Source organism: Chondrus crispus, genomic scaffold (genome assembly GCF_000350225.1).
Source record: "Chondrus crispus Stackhouse genomic scaffold, scaffold_70, whole genome shotgun sequence".
Lineage (NCBI taxonomy): Eukaryota > Rhodophyta > Florideophyceae > Gigartinales > Gigartinaceae > Chondrus > Chondrus crispus.
Genome location: NW_005178634.1, coordinates 275,938 through 295,988, shown reverse-complemented (window position 1 = coordinate 295,988; position 20,051 = coordinate 275,938). Strand labels below are relative to the sequence as shown.

At 55.8% G+C, this 20,051-nt stretch overlaps 2 protein-coding genes across 2 annotated transcripts; both read left to right on the top strand.

The window, feature by feature from the left end:
• The first annotated feature begins 12,515 nt into the window (after positions 1-12,515).
• On the top strand, positions 12,516-12,872 carry CHC_T00007361001 (hypothetical protein). Its single transcript, XM_005710833.1, has one exon. It carries the CDS (start codon positions 12,516-12,518, stop codon positions 12,870-12,872), a length of 357 nt encoding a protein of 118 aa, XP_005710890.1.
• Positions 12,873-13,138: 266 nt separating this feature from the next.
• On the top strand, positions 13,139-13,471 carry CHC_T00007360001 (hypothetical protein). Its single transcript, XM_005710832.1, has one exon. It carries the CDS (start codon positions 13,139-13,141, stop codon positions 13,469-13,471), a length of 333 nt encoding a protein of 110 aa, XP_005710889.1.
• Positions 13,472-20,051: the final 6,580 nt, after the last annotated feature.

Sequence of the window (20,051 nt, the reverse complement as noted above, 5' to 3'; positions counted from 1 at the left end):
GTCCTGCCTCTTGATGAGGTGGGGCAGGCCACGCCGCCGGCGCACTGTGTACGCAACATCGTGCTCCCCCGAGGGGAGCTAGTGACAATTCCTAAAGTAGTACGGGCCTTGGGGGTCGCCAGCCAGCAGACCTGGACGGTAGGGGGGCTGGTGGGTACCCTCGCGGACTGGTTTCTGGCTCGGAGTGACGAAGCGCGCGGTCTTCCTGACGACCTGGCGGCGCGCTCCGCAGAACTTCAACGGGTGAAGCAGGAGGTGACCACTATACGCTAGGCGTCCGAACGCCAGGCGGTCGTCTACAAGCGAGTCCTGCACGAACCCGAGCTATATCGACGCGAACGCGACTGTCTGCGTTCGGCTCAGCCGGTACCCTTGCCGGCGGGTGGCGCTCCTACTAACGCTCCGGTCCCTCCCGTCAGGCGCTATCCGTATGCTGATTATGAGCCCGGTCCTCCCCCGCCCCGAAACTGGGCGTCCGAGGAGGGCACGTTGCATGTCGTCATGCCTAGCCTCGCCGAACTGGACACCGAGATACCTCGGCATCCGGGGTATTGTCACCTGGATAAATATGCTTCGGGGTCTCGCGTGCCCTCGAACGATGCGAGTCACTGACCGTGCGGTCTGGTCGTCAACCGCGCGGTGCCCTTCTTCCCTTCGTTGGCGAAAACGACACCGGGGGAAACTGGGCACCTGGCCACAGTAAACATTGCTTCCATCATGACGCGTTTCTTCGAGTCCGTTCGTTGCTTCAAATTCCTCTTTGTCATCGGCGTGAAACGGCACGCCCGACTGTGCTCTCCTCAAAGCGGAGGAGGAAGGGGAGATGAAAGATCGCGTCCCCCTCGTCCCTCCTCGCCATCCGGTGGCGAGGGCAGGGGCGCGCGAGAGCTCGTATTCTCCTTGAGGCCTCTCGCCATAGGTGGGGAGGGCATGCGCGGCGGAGTCTGTCTTAGCTCTCGCGCCCCTCGCTGTCCGGTGGCGGGGGCGCAGTGCGCGGACTTCGTCTTATCCTTCGGGCGCCTCTCGCCCTTCGTGGGCGAGGGCACAGCGCGTTGCCTTCGTCTCGGGCGTCCCTCACCATTCGGGGCGAGGGCGCGTCGCGTAGCGGACGCTCTTGTTCCGTGCCTCTTGCCGCTCGGGGGCGCGTGTGGTGTCGTGGTGTCCGTCCTGTATTCAGACAGGGAGCGGACGTGTGTACCCATGGGGCGCCGTCGTTCACCTTGTTACCGGTCGTCGGTGGAGGCGGTACCGTGCCCATGCACGCAAGGCACGTGCCAGTGTAATTTCCTCCCCTTAAGTTTTGATAATTTCGCAGGCTGGGGGAGGTGGTGATTTGGCGACAGCGCGAGCGTGGTTGGTGCGTGTCGTGCATCACCGAGCCCCGCTCACGTGTAACATTCTCCTCTTCTAGTCATTTTCCGTATCATGAGGCACGCGTCGGTGGCTGTTTCGAGGTGTCTCGAGTCCGTGGGGGTATAACACTGACCCTCCGATCGGGTTGCTCTCATCCGATCCCATTTTGGCAATTGTCTTGTGTCGCGCTCCACCGAACGCGGCCGTATGCTGCATAGCCTCCGTCTGCGTGCCTCGCACGTCTCCTCGTACACTGCGCACAGCGACAGGACAGTGGTCCGGTCTTCCGTTGGGTGGACCGACTCGCGTGCGGGTTAACGGCCCTGGTGATGCCCGGGCATCTTGCACCTTGCCGGCGGTGCGGCGGGTGTGCCATTTTGCCGTGCGTACTGTCTGTCCTCCTTCCTCTTACTGGCGGCGTCTGTCAGATGGCTTGACCGCCGGTACGCCTCGACTTCTTCGCATTCTCACGAGTTCGCTGGTGCCTCCCGAGACACCTGTCCTTCCGTTCTTAAAGTGTCTGTCATACCGCGAGGGGCGGCCTTTAACTGCAACGGAGCAGAGCGGTTGAGGGCCCCCTTCTTAAGCGCGAACATCCGCGTTCGCGTCTGAGACGAGGTCTCTGCCATTGCGTCTCCGGAGGCGTTGGGCGTAACGAGACACCAATTCCTCCCGGACGTGAGTCCGCACGGTCCAGGTGGGCGTTTCGTAATCCGCCCACTTGATGAGGAACTACGTAGTTCCGTCCTCCATGGCTCGATGCCGCAGTAATCGTTCGACCGCGTACTGCGTGCCCTTGGTGACCTTGTGGGTAAGGTCACCCGGGGCTGTCGTTCTCACCCGTGGTGCGTCCGTCGGTGGAGGCTCGTATACGCAGCAGTCTGCAGAGACGCGCTCGGTGACACCATCTCGATCGATCGTGATGGTTCGACGGTCGTTGGCGAGGACGCGGTATGGCCCTACGGCGGGCGATGCGAGTTTGATAGCCGTCTTTGCCCCTTCGGTGGGGTTCAGGTAGACGTAATTCCCTGGATTGATACGTGTGTTGATGCGGCGAACGCGCTTGTCAAAGTCGCGCTTGTAGCGAGGCTTCGTCCGTCGCAGGCTCCCGTAGGCCTTCTGGATCGTGTCCTCCAACGTCCTGAGGAACTCAGCTCGCTGATTCCCCCTATCGGACGGGGGCGCGTCACTGTCGGCCCTACGGAGAGAGAACTCCGGCGGTGGTCGGCTGTGGACGAGCTCGAAGGGCGTCGTGCGCGTGGTACGATGTACGTGGGAGTTATACGCATACGTGAGGGGCCCACGTACACGTCCCAGTCGTCCTGATGCTCGCCGACGTAATTGCGCACCATCGAAGCGATCGTCCGGTTGTATCGCTCGACTTGCCCGTTCGTCTGGGGGTGGTACGCAGAGGTGTACAATTTCGTCACTCCCAGGACACGGCACGTGCTGTGGAAGAACTTCGCGTTAAACCGCGGTCTGTTATCCGACAGTAGCGAGCGTGGGACGCCGTATTTAAAGACCCACGCTTCGCAGAATGCGACGGCGACGGTGTACGCGGTTACGGTCCGCAGTGCCACTACTTGAGTCAGCTTGGTGAAACGGTTCGTAATAACGAGAAGGAACCCTTTCCCTGCCTTCGTCTTCGGGACCGGACCCAAGATGTCAATGGCGAGGCTCACGAGCGCCCGAGTTGCTTGGAACAACCTCAAACGATTGAGGTGTTTCCGCAACTTGACCCGGTTCATCGCGCAGGTCGGACACCCTCGCACCGTAGCTGCGACATCTTCGGCGAGATGGGGCCAGTAGTACTGGCGACGGAGCGCGAAGTACATACGGTTCTGGCCCGGGTGCCCCGCGATGGTCGGCGCGTGGCAGAGCTGAAGCAGTCGAGCCCGTAGCGTCCGAGGCACCACGACCTGCACGATATCAGGGCTGAAGGGGTGTCTCCGTTTGAGCACCCCGTGCTGGTCTTCGAAGAACGCGGAGTATCGGGACTCTGACTGTCGTGCCAGTACGGTCTTGCAGAAGTCATCCACGCGTTGCTCTCTGGCTATCTACTCTAACGTAAGAGGGACCGGAAGGTCGTCCTGGGGAGGGGCGACCGCGAAGGCGGGTGCACCAAATTCGGGAACTTCGGCGCGCTCGTTGTCGACAGCGTCGAACTCGTCGTTCTCCTCCCAGAACGATGTAAGTCCTTCCAGAGCGGGGGTCTCGTCGTCGCCCCTCGGCTCGTCGCGCGTCCGGACGCGCGACCTTCTTCGCAATCCGGCTTGGTTCCTTGTTTTCACGAAGACATGCACGGCCTTATGGTCGCAGCTTGCGGTACAGACGCGGTCCGCGACTCGTCCGACACGTCACGGACGTTCGTGCCCTCGTCGAAGGTGGGAATGTTGTCATTCATCTCGACGACTGGGCGAGGGTCGTCGGTGACCCTTGGCGAAACGAGGCGGGACAGGGCATCCGGCACCTGGTGCACGCGCCCGGGGCGGTACTGGATGGTGAGGTCGTACTCCGCCAAACGCAGGCGCCACCGGGTAAGCCTGCCGGAGCTCTCCGTGAAGGACATGAGCCATCAGAAGGCATCGTGGTCCGTCCGGACGGTGAACTTTGTACCTTCGATGTACGGCCGTAATGTGCGGACGGCCCACACAACGGCAAAGCATTCGCGCTCCGTAGCGCTGTAGTTGCGCTTACTATCGGACAGTGAGTACGACCAATACCCGGCGGGTCGCCAGTCGTTCGCGCCTTCGTGTTCCTCGAGCAACATACAGCCCAGTTGATAGGCACTAGCACTCGTATCGATCATATGCAGCTGACCGTATCGCGGCAATGCTAGGATCGGCGGAGAAATCATCCGCTCCTTCAATGCTTCGGATGCTTGAAGTCGCGGCTCCGTCGGGTTTGCGAAGTCGGGTCCGCGTCTTTGCGCGTCATGTCCGTTAATGGCCGCGCAATTTTCGCGAACCCCTTCACGAAGCGGCGGTAGACGTTGCACGCCCCGAATAAAGACCGCACCTGCGTCAAGGTCCTCGGGAACGTGACGTTCAGAAGGCGTCCGCCGCCGCTTCGGCGACGCTCAGCTTACCGGGGGAAATGACGTGCCCCATGTAGTGCACCTTCGGTTGGAAGAAGCTACACTTCTTGAGCTTGAGGGAGATTCCGGCGCTCCTCAACAAGCTCAAGACAGTGTCGAGATGCTTCATGTGTTCTCCGTGCGTACTGGAGAACACGATAACATCATCCACGTAGACGAAGCATATCTGCCATCGGACGCCAGATAGGATGATGTCGAGGGCACGTTGGAAGGTGGCCGGTGCCCCTCTTAGCCCGAACAGCATACGCAAATGGCGAAACGTTCCCGTACGCAGAGTGAACGTGATCTTGTCCCGGTCTTTCGGAGCGACGGGGATCTGCCAATAACCAGAATTGCAGTCCAACGTCATGAAGACGGCTGCATCTCCGAGCGAATCGATGCAGTCGTCCATCCGGGGCAGCGGATACGAATCCGCTGCCGTCTTTGCGTTGAGGCGCCGGTAGTCCACGCAGAACCGAAGAGAGCCGTCTTTCTTCGGTACGAGCACCACGGGAGACGCCCACTCGGTGCTCGCGGGTTCGATTACCCCTGCGTTCAACATTTTGTTGACTTTCTTGGCGACCATCTCACGCACAGCCGGCCCCTTTCGGTAGGGCATTGACCCTAGTAAACAAGAATACACACTATAGGAGGATGTCCGGAGTACATTCGTGAAGGGTGCGACGGAGGTCGTTTGGAGGGGTTCAAGGGAAACCGGAGGTTGATCGGAGAGCTACAGTACATATAAAAACTATCCTCCATACATCCTCCGGACAACTGTAAGGCGTACTCCACAACCTCCGGAGAACGGTCAATGTGACCCCTTGCAAGTTACAGTTTGTGCATTTTTGGATTGATCAAAAATCTTAAAAATTTAGGAAAACAGAGCAATTTGATTGGCCCTCATTCTCACCGAAACGTGTACAGGTGCACGTGATGAGCCCCGCGCCTCACCGTAGCCGTGATGCTCGAGCTCGTTTACGTGACAGTCATTGGAAAGAGTTACTATGTGAGAAATCATGTCACGATATGACATCGCGCTTATACGCTATATCATACCCAGCGTTGAAAACCGGAATGCTATCATTGTTTACAGCACAATGCATTACATGATGCAAATATGTACTGTGCGCTCTTTCCACGGCTAGTGTATTTGCATGTGGGTACATGAATGCATTGTACAGTACACGCTATGCTCGACCTCGGAGCAGTCGATCAATACCGTCTGGACCAAGTTCCCCCGTGACGAGGAGCCTGTTAGATGCACGTGACGGGTCCACAAAATAGGTTCTTCTTCCAGGCGCACCAGGTACCTCGTGTTCAAACACCCCAATTGAATTAAAGTATACTGAAGGGTCTTCAATTGTCGACCCAGAAAACGCTCGTTCTGCCGCACATGGTCGGAAAACCTCTCCGAAGCCATTAACTTCCATTTTATCGGACCAGTCTGCCAAAAGCAGCACTCGCTCTTCAGCACCAGAGTTGAACAGAAATTCATAAACAAGCACCTTAAGAATCTGACCATAATACACATCCCTCCTATTGGAGAGTTCTCCGGACCGAAATTCCCCGGCAAAGAACCAATCAGCCCTTGACAATTGCTGCCTCTATCGTCTTGCTCTCCAAGCCCCGATTACGGCTGAGTCATCACCACAGGGAAGTCTAACCCTCCCAAAGCACCATATTCTGTTATTCTGGACTGCCTGATTCGCAGCAGACTCCTGTAGGCCTTCAGACTTCTGCAAGTACGCTCCTAACAGCGAACGTGTGCGGATAGCTTTGTGGATGTCATCATTGAGTGATTCCTCGTCTCGAGGGGGAAGAGGAACCCGATTTAGCGGTTCGGGAACACTGTTCGTTCGAGATACGAAATGATCGTTAAAGAAGAGTTTCACTGTTTCTGCGAACTTCGCGTTCTCATGAAGAGACTCAGCGGCAAGACGGGTTGCGTGGAGTCTCTCTTTGGACTCCCCAATGAATGGCTCCATCCAAAACTGATTACAGTTAACCAAAGGTCCACACCGCTCCACAGTAGTCTTCAGATGCAGTACGGAATGCATCATGTACTTGCACAACCCCACTCTATCCTCCTGATAGCGAAAGAAATGTTTCTCCTACAGAGTATAGAAACTGTTGGCGCACTTGCCCAGCTCCTCGAGATCCTGTCTTGTAAGCGCCGGACGACGACAAAGTTCAATGAGCCTGGAAAAGCATGTAATGGAGCGCAAGTACTTATCAGGAATGTGACCCTCAAAGAGAATGACTGCAAAGCATTAAAAGAAGTCAACGCATTCAGATGCCTTCCAACTAGAACACAGCTCACAACTGCGAGGTACTCTGTCAAAAAGTAAAAGTGGTGTACCTCTGCCAATGAGCTTGATTTCTGCGTTGATCGCTTTCCATTGGAGATCATTCGTAACGAAGTCGTCTGGCGACAGATGGCTTAGATGGTGATTCGTTCCTTTCAAAAGATCCAGCAGGTCCTTGGATATGTTCATAAAAATATGCAGAGTGTCATGTGGGAAAGATGCAAAGGGGACAACAGTGGGAATCTTGAAAACATCGGTCCGCCTTTGTATGCCCGAGTCACGCCGGATAATTGCCATCTCAGTTACCCCAGTGCAACTTTCCGGCTGCTGCAAAAACTCTTCTGTATGTCGAGGAGTCCTCATCGGAAGTTCGTTGAGGCTATACAACCTTATCCATTTCGGTCGACGTTCACGACTCGTTGGTAGAATCTTTATCTTTGACGGAAATTAGTGCCGGTTTGATTGGATTCTTCTGTATCCGCTGACGTCGCATTCGCGACATGGACATTTTGCGCTGGGTCCCATGGTACCGGATATCTTCTTGATTGCAGGTGAATCACCTGTGGAGAAGATCGGATGTATCCTCACCGAGTGCTCGCTGTCATCGTAAAACTTCAACTTCGTCCCTCCGTCATGATTGATGGTCAGTACTTCTTCAACAAAGGGTTTTAAAAAAGTATCGACACGTACTGGCTCCGTGGGACCCTTGACAAATCCTAAAGGAACAAAATTTCTGAACAGAAACCGTTGATTGGGATGAAGGTTATGGATCATTGCCACGATTGGCCAGCAGTCGTAGCTCTTGTTCTCAAACGTTTGGAATCTATCAGTCGAGATGGATACGAAAATGTCCCGCTGCAAAGCAATCTCTCCACCATAACAATCCAACATTTCTTTGTAGAGCGATCCATCAGCGAAGTCTTCGAAATATGCACCATTCGAGTATTCGCTGGGTGATTCCTCTTGAGACCTGCGCAGAGAATCTCCATAATCGTGGAGCTCATTGAAACTTTTCTCGTCCGCGACCCAAGCCCGAATTCGTGAAAGAAGCGGGATATACCCAAAAGCGCTCCTAGTAAGTTTCGTTTTCTTTTCGAGGCATACCTCACATTCGAGGTCATGATCTTGGTCAGTACTGTCGCTGGCCTGATTGTCAGATTCAGTTGCTACAGATTTGTTGAGGAGCATATGGCCGCGACAGCATTCGTAGGAAATGGGGAACAGCTCAGTGTACTTCTCAAGATTTCGCTTGACAGTGACGGCAGTTATGTCGGCTTCAAGCAATTCAAGAATACGGTTCATCAATGTTTCCTTGACGCCGAGGTCTACGAACATCTGGATCCACATTGCTTTTCCCTTTGCGCCCAGACGTCGAACTTCGCACGAACGTCAGGTCTCCATCTATGAGTGGGGATAGATTGCAACATCAGTTCCTTCAACTGTCCATCAGTAGCCATAGCTGTGGTCTCACTAGATCGCATGATTCGCGAGTCAGAATTTAGCAATGTGTCACGACCGCGGCGTCCTACCTCTGTGCTAAGAATAGGTTGATTTTCGGCGTGACTATAACCTTCTTGTTGGTCATCTTCAATTTCGTGCTGGTCGTCAGGGGCAGGTGCAGATTTAGTATCATCCTACAATACCCTTTCCTCTTGACCAAAAGCAATTGCAAGAGGACAGGAATTTTCTGGTTGAGTGCGTAGAGCGGCCAAGGAGCGCGCATCTGAACTGCATGACACTCGAAAACATGACACATCTCCATGAGAGCACATACCTTCATCTTCCTGGGACCGATTTTGGTTTGTCAGCGGTATCAGGCTGTTTCCGATAACAATTGGGTTCGTACTTTCACCACCAATGTTCTCTACAGAAAATTTCATTACATCATTCGTATTTGCTCCGGTTGATGGGGATTGCGGATCTGAACCATGGCAATTCATTTCAGCCTGGCGCGTTCCAGCGGTCGCCGAAAAAGCCGATCCTGGGTGAGTAAGAAAAATGGGCGGAAGAGCCTCCTCCTCCCGCGGAAGAAGTCTGAAAATTCTGTATTGTTCTGCCGATGCATCCTCGGAGTACCGAGGTCCGCGAGAAAGGGGCGGCAATCTGATAGATCTCCTTTTCATATTTGCGTCTTGTCGATGGCACTTCATTGTGCTCTCACTTACAGGCTTTCCTACCGGTCGACATCGGCACCGATACATTGCCAGACAAATCCGCTTTGGTCGCATTGTGAGGCTTAGTGAAGCTGTAGTTAGTCGCAAAGAGGTTAACGCACAAATGATGGACAGCTGATCCTATTCAATGAGCATATTGATATCAAAATATTTCTTAGACTTACAATGTGATCATCTTATAATACGCAATATAAATGGCTTAATAAAGAGTGTCATATACAAACTTTGCGAAGCAGATTTCGTTTCAGTGAGGTCGACCTAAGATCTTGCGTTTCCATCATATGATACATTCCACTTACGTTCAGAACGAACCTTAGGTCATACAACGTCAAATCGCCTTGCCCCGCAAGATCAAAGTCTTCATTCCATCTAGATTTCTTCCTACTCCTTCCATAATAATGACGCGAAACCCATCCCTGAGAAGCTCTTCAAACGCCAGTTCACGAAGAAAGATGCAAAAAACCCTACTGCCCCTCGTGGAAATGATGTTTACCGTAATTTCAACGTCACAGTGAAGCTAAGGAAGCACATCACAAAGGAAAACGACAAGCACCCAAACGATCAGGATGTGAGTTACTTCTGGTTTGATGATCACTTTACCGATGAGGAACACAACAAACGCTCGAAGAATATCATAGACGACGTTCCCCGCGCACAGCTCGGGTCCATCTATGGCAGTATGACTTACTCACAGTGTCAACATCATATCGGACAGAAAATGGAATGTGCCATTGAAATACTCGCCAAGCATGCGCAACTTAGGTTGTACACGCAGACGGATAGAAACATTGCCCTACGAAAGCTTGTCATGCAGAAGATGGAGACGAAACATCGCACTCATCGTGAGAGAATGAAGAAAGAGGCATAGACGGCATGTGCAGCAGCATCCAGAGTTATTGGGAATCCCCCGGCAGAAGAACAAGACAATGGAAGGAAAGATGTGGCAAATGTTAAGTCATCTAATTTCAAGAACTCGACGACGTCGAATGCCAAGAGTACGATACAGGGAGAACCACAGACGCATTCGGATAGTGAGCGCGAGGGCCATCGTATGGTTGAATCATTGGCATTACCTGCCACTGGAGAAGAGTCTGACAATTAGCCGGCAACCATGGTTGATATTTCTGTAAGCACCGCTAAAGACACTGCATCACTTAGATCCATTCACACAAGCAAAGCTGTTTCTGTATCGCTCCTTTCTCGTTCAGGTGTAGAAGTAATCGATAAACGCGAAGTACTTACTGCAATCCCGAATGAGCTCATCGAGATTGAGAAGCAGGTGAAAGCACTGCGCAAAGCGAAACGTCGTATTGAACAAAAGGAAGCTTCGTCTAAACCACAGACCTCTCGTCCTGCCGGCCCCTCTGGAAACCGGAAGATGAGCTCGAGCAAGCGTCGTAAGACTCTAGCTCCTCGACGCAAAAACTGATGGCTGATCACTGAATAATTCCAACTTGTGGAACTCGATTAATGCACGTGCAGGAGAAGACTTGCAAATAGTTGATCGCCCTGCAGTACCGTAAAAGTTGTAGAAAATGTGCGGATCTGAATGCTGTTTATCGCCCGCGAGAGATCAGCCTGTTTTGTTCACTTTTGATCAAGTCTGAATTTGTGACTGTAACTTGAAGGCGAGGAATACAGCAAGTGACGCATCATAGATGATGACGATGCAGGGAAAATTTGAAATATTTCCGTGCTTTGGTGTCCTTGATTGGGTAGATACAAATCCGTATCTACACCGTGACACAACTTGTCGTTACGACACACATTCATTGTAAAGTTAAAAAACAAATAAATTCCTGAGCTGGGCGAATAAACCGCCGTCAAGCCCACAGATCAAACCCGCCGTTTTCCACCAGCACCACCTCTGGGGCGCCGCCTTCCAAGCCCGCATCGACACGGAGATTGTCACAGCCGCCACCTCGCGCCACGCCAACGACCCCATCGTCGTCGACCCGCTCACTCGTCTCAACAAGCCCCCCGTCCCGCACCCACACCTCGCCCGCACGCCCGGCACCTCGCGCCCGATACGCGTCGGCTACCTCTCCCGAGACTTTTTCACACACTCGGTCAGCTACTTTGCAGACGCCCTGCTCACCTACTATGACCGAGACGCTTTCAGGTCTACGCCTACGCAAACGTCGCCCAACTCGACGTGAAGACCGCCCGCTTCCGCACCCTTCGCTCGGATAGGTGGCGCAACATTTGGGGGCTTACCGCCTCCGCGGCCGCCGCCCTCATCGTAGAGGACCGCATCGACATCCTCGTCGAGCTGGCCGGCCACACGACAAACAATCGCCTCGACATCATGGCCTTGCGCCTCGCCCCCGTCCAGGCCACTTGGATCGGCTACCCCAACACCACGGGCCTCCCCTCCATCCATTACCCTAGCAGAAATTAAATTCAATAAATTGTCGATTGTGGTCATCTACTGGTTCATAATTGGTCAACAGTGCATTGAATTGTCCACTACGGGTCCCCTTGGATGGGCGCGATCCCTGTTTCGCCCCACCAGTTTCTGTGCATAGTTGGCCAATGGCCCATCGGGAACGCCATTCCTGACCATTTATTTTGTTCATCGATTGGCACTGACCATTCTCCAATTTTTGGGAACCATTTATTTTTGGCCAGGTGCCCTGGGACTGACCAATGCGACGCGTAGACGACCATTTGTGTCCCTGGGCAACGTTACCAGAAATGGTCCATGAGTGGGACGGAGAACGGGTTAGGGAGTTTTAATTGCGATGAATCTGGAGGGTGATGGGCTGGGTGAGGGAGTGCAGCGTGGCCTTGGCTATGGAGTAGGCCGAGCTCAGCGTGGCCTTGATGCTCTGCTTTCCCCCCACATGAAGCCGATGTTGACTATGCTGCCGCCCGCGCCGCGCGAGATCATGTGCTTGGCGACGGCTTGCGTGGCGAAGTAGGTGGCGCGGTTGAGGCCGTGGTACAACTGCGCGCGAGAGAAGCGAAGCGTTGGTGGACATGACAAATTTGTGAGCACGGTGGCGTATCGTGGAAAAAACGAGGTGAGTGCAGGAGGATTCAGGCGGACTTACATCGTAGTCTTCTTCCGTGCAATTGACGAAAGGCTTCGGGCGAAAGATGTTGGTGGAATTGATGAGATGGATAATGCTGGCGTCGTTGGGCATGTTCTCAATGCGTGGGATGAGAGTTTTGGTGAAGTCGCCCCAGTTTGGCCAAGTCGACGAGGCAGACGTCGACAACAACGTCCTTGGCGGCATGCTCTGGCAGAAGACGCTGAGCGTCGACGAGACGGGCCCCACTGCGGGAAGCGAGGATGAAGGAGACGCCGCGACGCACAGCGAGACGGGCACAGATCAGGCCGATGCCGGAGCTGCCGCCTATGGGGAGAGCGGTGGGGCCAGGGGTGGTGGGCTGCATTACTGGTTGTGAGGCGGGGTTTGGGGTGAGTGGTAGAGATGAGTGAAGTGAGAGGTGTGGATGCATTGTGAGTGTGTGCAGACAGGTGAGGGGGTATTTACACAGGGAGGAAAGGGAGGAAGGGGGCGACGAGGGGGAGGGGAACGGGGAATGTGTGCATGGTGGGAGCGAGGACGGGTTGAGATCGTTTCTCTCTGGGCCATGGGGAAAGGAGGGAGGAGATGCAGGGGAGTTCTTGTGAGGGTGGTCGAAAGAAGAAGGGGTACGGGATGCTGTAGGAGGAGGGAAGGAAACAGGGCAGGGCAATTGATTGCGGAGTCAAGCGATTTTATTGAATGTGTGGCGCGCGTGAGAGTAAAGTGGCGCTTGTCTCCTTACGCCGCCGTCCGTGCCTTACGCCGCACCATCTTTCCCCTAAATTACGCATTCCATGCGTGTAAACAGATGCCTCTGCTGTTTCTACACAAGTTGTTAAGTCCTACATGCTGCAACACATGTGCATCGCACTTGCTCCGCTGCCGCTGTGCATCTCTACAATGCGCTGTCTTCCTTCTTTAAGAATACTTTATTTAGAGAAGTCGTGAGTCCAGAGTCTTCGACCCACACCCTCAGCATCGCCAATCTTCCTCAAATATCACTCCCAGAACGTATTTCTCATGTCCCCTACAGACTGACTTCCGAACCCAGGGCAGTTGTCTATTACACCCGCTAAGCAGTACAGATATGGCTCTGAGCAGTTCACTCAAACCGCTCCCCAAGCCCTTCGCACGATGCCCGATGATCTCGACCTCCTCTACTCTAGCACGCATTTATCGTTGCTGAACATGCGTCGGCCTCCTCCTGTGCGACTACACCATCTCCCCCTGCCCACCACGTTTCCCCTCTCCCTCCCATCAATATCCTCCCACCTATCAAGCATCACAGATACCTTCCCATCGTCCGCCCAGTCATGCCCGTCTCCAATGACGATGCGCCTTCGCGACCCTTGTCCAAAGCCCGCGTCTTGGTCACCATGGCCCAGTCCAATGCTGAGATTCACATGGAGATCCGTCGTGCGCAGGGCGACCGTCGCAATGTTTTACTCACACAGGCATCCATGTTCAAGCATTTCACCAGTGAAGATGACGACTGCCGTCGGTTCGAGAAGACTCGGTTGACGCTCTTTTTGCAGTTCTATTTTCCGCAGACTTGTAAAATCAATCGTTGGGTCTTGAGCTGCTCCGTTCACCGCCAAGTCCGTTTTCAATATCCGTGTACTGCCCGAAAAATGCCTCAACGTTCGCCTCTTCTGAGATTTATGGGTTTCTGCGCTCTCCTCCATCTCCTCCGGAGACAGCATCTCTGCTCGCAGGCCAAGGATCCTTCGATCATCCGCGTCACTGACAGACTCCGAGGTGCTGTCACCGTTCGACATGCGAAGGATGTTTCGTGATACTTGAAAGAACGAAGCAGCGGTACCACCACAGCGATAAATTGAGAAAGGAAAGAGAACACAAGGACAGAGGCTGTACGACGAAGAGCTACGAGAAACGGCTCGAAGCGATCATTCTTGGGGGTACCTTGACACTTGTGTGTGCTAAGTAGCTGTGACAACGTTATGGTGCCACACTCCTATCGTGCCGGATCGACGTCAGCGCACTCGTCAAGGCCTACCCATGATCGAGTGGTATGATAGCACCGCCTCCGCGCATAAGGACAGCGTGCAGAAGGTCCTCCACCGCCTCAAGCGCGCAGCCGCCTTCTTGGATATCGCAAACTTCGAGAGGCAGATCGCCGATACCTTCGGTGATGCCGCCGTCCTGGGGCTGACACAGGAGGCGTTGACGTGACGCAGACACAGATTTGTACCATGAGGATGAGAACGCTTGACCGGGAGGCCGCCCCATACATGCGCGTAGCGATCGCGAAGATGGCGGTGCCCTTCTACGGTGGGGGCGGCTGAAGAGATGGGACAGGGACATGGTCAGCATAAAAGCAGCGCACATGGCGAGCAGTCTTTTCGGATAGAGGAGGTTGCTACAAGGACGGCAAAGACCAGGGTGTCGATTGCGATAGCGATGGCAGTGGGAGAAAGCGCGGGGTTTCTCTTGTGGGGTATTCTGCAGATGGAGACGAAGACAGCGGATCAGATGCGGAGAAGGGTAGGGATGGGGGGAAGCGGTGAGCGGAGGTAGCAAGGGGTCTGGGGGCATGCGACTGTCTCTCTGTCGACGCGAGGTGCGGAGCGGAGGGTGGGTATGGGAGAGAGGGATGATAGTGAAGTAGAGGGGATTTCGGAAACGTCTGCTGAGAGCGGTGAAGAGGCCAAAGTTCGAAGCGCAGGCAGCAGGCGGGGGCGAAAGGGAAGTAGGGGAATTGAGACATGCCCTCAAGCAGTGATGGAACAAGAAGGCGGAAGTGACTTGGTGGATGAGACGGGCAACAAAAACGGGAGTCCTAAATGGCGGAGAACATCGCAAGGAGAGGAAGAGAAGGCAAAGGGTTAGGCGGCAAAGGGGGGGAGCTGGATCCCCGGGGATTCCATTGATGGCTTGTTGCCATTTTTAAAAACAACCAATTATTTTGTCGTTTCTAAATATCCCACATTGTCAAAATGCGGAGCGCTTTCATCAATCCGCGGGAGGCCATGAACATGATGTTCATGGCCTCCCGCGGTCGCGTTCGGGAATGATTCTTATCATGGTGATAAGAATCATTCCCGAACCGCAACACGCTTTTGGCATAACATTCGCTCACAGCCATTCGCATCATGCACATGATATGCCAGGCTCGGCAAAGAAACCGTCGGTGTCACAGCCACAGCTCGGCGATCATGTTGCATCCATCCTCGTCTCGGCGTCTCCCATGATGTCGAAAGACCCCTTCCCGTCCCTTTCGCGCCTGCCCATCCCCTGCCATAGCTCCCCTCCCTCCTCAGGCACTCCTACTCGCTTTTTTGTGTGCTCTCCGCTGTCAATCTTTTCATCTTCATCAACACAAAAAGCGGACATTGTTGCTATCCAGGGAAGTTCACACCACGCACAGATCCGTGCAAATGCTCATATCAGACCAAATTGGCAATTAAAATTTTCTTTTAGGGAGGTGGGCGACCTTGCCGTAGACGAGGCCGGCCAGCTCGACGGCGTGGCGCGGGACGAAGACCAGGACGACGTGCTTGGTGTAGCTCGTGTAGAGCTTGTCGTGCTCGAAGCGCTCGCCGTCGGGGGTGAAGATGTCGGCCGCGTCGACAAGGGACCAATCAATGGTGGGCGGGCGGGGCGGAGCGCCGGGGTGGGCGGGCGGGGCGGCTTGCGTGGTGGAGGAGGAGGAGGAGGAGAGGGCGTCCGGGCTGGTGTCGAGCGCAGGGTCGAGGGAAGGGAACATGGACGCGTCGAAGTCGTCGACGAGGGCCGAGGGAGGGGGGGGAGGGGCCGGGCAGATGGAGTTGCCGCGGTAGTCGAAGTCGAACTCGTAAGTGGGGAGGTGGGCGAAGGGGCCGAGGGCGGAGGAGAAGGGGGCTGCTGCTACTAGAAACGGCCCAGCAGCATACAGTACTCATGTCGCACAGCAGGAGTCTTTGTCTGCGTGACGCCCATGAGACTTTAGTGAAATGAGGCACACGAAATTATTAATTAAAAATATATTCTTGTTTTTAGTGTTTAGCCACTTGCTACAAAGAGAATGCCAAAATCTGGAAGCCTCAAGTCCTCCGCAGATGCTCCGTTGAACTGTGGACGTCCTGTCTAAGTTTCCAGAGAATTGCGCATTTCTCTGTTCCTCCTCCGGAAGCACTCCAAAACTGGCCAACGTACTCTGCTAGTACTCCGCACCACCTCCTATCGCGGTGAATATGTTTACTAGGGTGAACGTATCGCCTTCGTACCCGGTTTGATGGGAATGCGGTGTTCGGTCGCTCGGATCGTTCCGAGCGCACCGCTCCACAGACTCGAGTGCTTACGCCGTAAGCTCCGGCGGAGCATTTCGAGCACGTGGCCCCGGAACTTGTCATCATCGATGTCTGACAAGTTGATTTCTTTTTCTCAATCCATCGGTGGATTTTCGGGATCCTTTTCCCGGAGGCCTACGGTACCTCCCGTCGTTGTTAGGCCTTCAGGTGTCCGTTCGTCCGTACCCACCTGGTCCTTCTCAACGGTTCCCCTCTCGTCGGAGCTTGGCCGACCGGCTGCTGCCTTCCCGACTTCATCGGTTAAGTCGGTAAGGTGCAGCGCATACGCGATCCCCTCGGCGACGCGACGTTCGGGCGTCAGGATCGCGAGGGGGTTGCGCTTGGCATATCCCACCACGGTGTGTTTCGGAAGCCGCCTTTCCCGTCGCGAAAAATTTGCGACGATGACGTCGAAGGTCTGGTTCCGCAGGACCTCGACGACGCCGTTCGTCAGCCTCACCCCATGTCGGTGTTGGAGTGACGGATTTGGCTCCATGAACACGAAGCCCCTCCCCGTGGTGGTAACGCGCACACGGGCCTGCGACTTTGCGAGGATGGTAACCCAGGGGGCGATTCGGATCGCGTGCGGGGCTTCGTCGCGTGCGTCAGCCCGGCTCGTCTGACGTCCGTGCCGCCTGGTTGGGGGATTCGGCTCCGCCTTCCCGTCGACGATGGCAACGGAGCCACCTTGGCGGAGCTCCAACCGTTGCGATTCAATATCGATACGTCGTACGTGTGTATCGATGAAGTCCGTGACAAGAAGGACCGGCACGGCGAGCTGGTCCGCCACCACGAACGGAATTCGGAACTTCGTGTTCCTCAACCGCACGGACAGACGTACGACGGCCGAGAGCTTGAGTGGGTTGCTATTCGCGCCTCCCAATCGTGGCAGTGGCGCGTCGCGGATGACGTACCGCGACCAATCGGGAGAAAGGTCGGCCTTCCTCACCAGATTGTAGCCCGAGCACGTATCAACGGCGATCATGCGGGGCTTGAAGGCATTTAACTCCGTGGCTATTGAGCCGAGGACGTTGTAAATCTTCGACGTCATAAGACAAATGACGCCGTCGACCACCTTCGGCGTGCCCGGCTCGGCGAGATCGTTCCGCGTGGGCCGCCGGCGCCGGTTCCGACGTCTCTTCCGCGTCCTTCAGCCTTGGTCGCGGGGCGCCCTTCGGTCGGCCGCGTCCCCACGATGAGTCGCGTTCGTACGCGGCTTGATTTCTTCTGGCGGCCCCGGGTCCCCCTGGGTCGGGCCGCCGGTGCGTTCGATGCGCTTCTTGTTAGGCCCCTGGATCACGGTTGCCACAGTGCCTTCCTCCATGTGCGCCGGGCTCACGGTTGCCTCGACGTCTTCGTCCTTCCGCACCGAGCTTACGGGTGTCTCGGTGCGCTTGTGCGGGGTCGAGGGGAATATTATCCGTAAACATTCCCCTCTTCCGCTGGGAATAATTAGGGACGGGTTTAGGTTGGTGCGACAAGAGGGTTCACGCGACCGCGCGAACGTAACCGCCTTTACGGGGGTTTCGAACTACACAAGTTGTCAGTGCTATTCGCTTAGCTATCGTTGGCAAGCGCTTCGACGGGCCCATGGCCGGGCGGATGGGGACACTTTACCCATCCCCGTTGGGCATCTTTCACGACGTAATCGGATACATCGTGACCTTGAGTTGCAACGTCCGGCCGTTGCAATATTTGAAGGGCGGAGAGAACCGGCTCTCCCCCGCCTGCCTCCGTGGGCTGGGAGTTCGGATTCCCAGCCCAATCTTGGAGGTACATGTTGGCGTTCTGTACCCCTTGGGGCAACGGGGGTCGGCCCCGGTCGCCTCGTCCGTCTCGGTGGGGATACCTCGTATCCATCCGACGGGGGTCACGTCGATCTCTTTGATCGGCCCCCGGGGATCGGTACCCGCCTTCACGAGGGGCGAAACGGATGCCCCCACCCGATCGACTCGAGTCACCCCGCCGCGGGCCTCGGTCTTCCGGCGTGGACTGCGGGATGAGATTGGGCATTCCGGGGCGCGGATCCATCTGATAGCGGTAGTTCCTGTACGCCGTGAACTGACGTTGTTCAGGCGACAGGAACGGGCACGCGTACATGGCGTGGCCGTACGTCCGGCACAGCCAACAAATGCACGCACTTCTATCGGTCGACGCGAACGTCGCCGCGTGGCGCGCCTCCTCATCGGTGAGTCGAGGCACGTTAGCCAGCCCGCGGTCCCCTTCTCGACGGGAGATATCCAGCTCGGCCAGGTTGTGATTCGGACCTCTGGTGGCCTTCGGCGTGTGCTCGAACGCCGTTGCGAAGCTTCCGGTCAAACCGGTGGAGGCTTGCGTAGGAGGTCGGCCTTTTGCCCAGTCGAAGCCTCGCGTAATGAGGACAGGATCGGCCTGCCACTCATCTTCTCCAATGTGGAGGGCGGTCGCGGGCGAACTCGTTCCGTGCGACCTTGGAGTTCGGACTCCCTTCGCTGCCGGCTTCGGGTCCGGCAGCGGCAACCCGCGACGAGCGCGGTAGGTTGTATCCTCGGCTGTTGCGATACGCGAATTGTTGAGAGTTCGGTATTCTGTTGTCCGGGCAACCGTTGTACCGTCTCTGCTACTGCGTCCCGGGTCGCAGTGGACAACCTGCGCACGAAGTAGTGCGCGAGGGCTTGTTCTGAGAACACGGCCGTGCATCGGAAAGCGGCGGATTCCAGCCGGTCTGCGAACGTGTTATCGGCTTTGTGAAGAAGCTGTCGTGCGGACGCGACAGCATCAAACGCTTCCCCTAATAAGTCGTCGGTTAGATAGCGTTTGATAAATTGGTTGACGAGACCTGGGCAGCTCGTGTCGTCGTGGAGCTCGACGGCGCGGAGGCCGCGCATGGTGTAACTCGTATACAACCGCTACGCGTCCCGCTCGAGGAAGTGAGCGAAGATACGGATTGCCACACCTTCGGTCAGGTGCTGGGCATTGAAGGTCATCCGGATATCCTTCAGGAACGGGAGAAACTGAATCGCGTCAGTACCGTCGAAGCTCTTCATCGTGGGACGGAGCCCACGGCAGCGTCGGACGTACTTCGCGATCCGTCCCGCGTCACCTGAGGTAACGAACCCCGAGGTGTTGTCCAACCGATACATGCGGTAGTTCGCGACGGTGCTGAACTCCTGTATCATGGTGGGGACGGGCTCGAGCCCGCGTTCGGCGGGGGCCAACGTTCCGAACGGCGTGACGAGCAACGTTCGGACGTCGACAGGGCCGGGATGCGCGGTAAGATCCGCTGTCTGGTAGCCGCCCCAGAGAGGATCGAAGGGGAGAAACGGTTCCACTAATCGGCGAGGGACTCCTCCACGGCTATGGTCGAGTTCGTTCGGTACCCGTCGTGACTGCTGCCTGCTTCCGGATGCATACGGCAGGGCTTGAGTCTCGAACGCGAAGTTCGCGTCCGCTGTCGGCTTGATGTACTCCGCCCTCCAACTGATGACGGCACCAGTCGGGGGCCACTCCTGCGCTCCGGATGCGCCCGGAGGAACAGTGGCACCGGGCCCTCTCGAAGGGGCTCCGGGCGACCTTTCGGCCGAGGTCTGTTCCATCTCACGGGCACGGCGGCGCAATGAGTTGAGCTCCGCCGCCATGTGCGCGAATGCTCCCATCTGTTCGGCTGTTGGGAAGGGTTGCGGGTCGCGTCGGACCCCGGCGTTTGCACTCACGGGTCGACCCGCAATGTCAACGGCGGGGAATCGATGCGCGCCTCTTCGACCAGTGCCAAGCGGGACTTTAGCTGGTCAACGAGGGCGCGCAGGTTCTCCAAGTGTAGTGCAATACAGGGC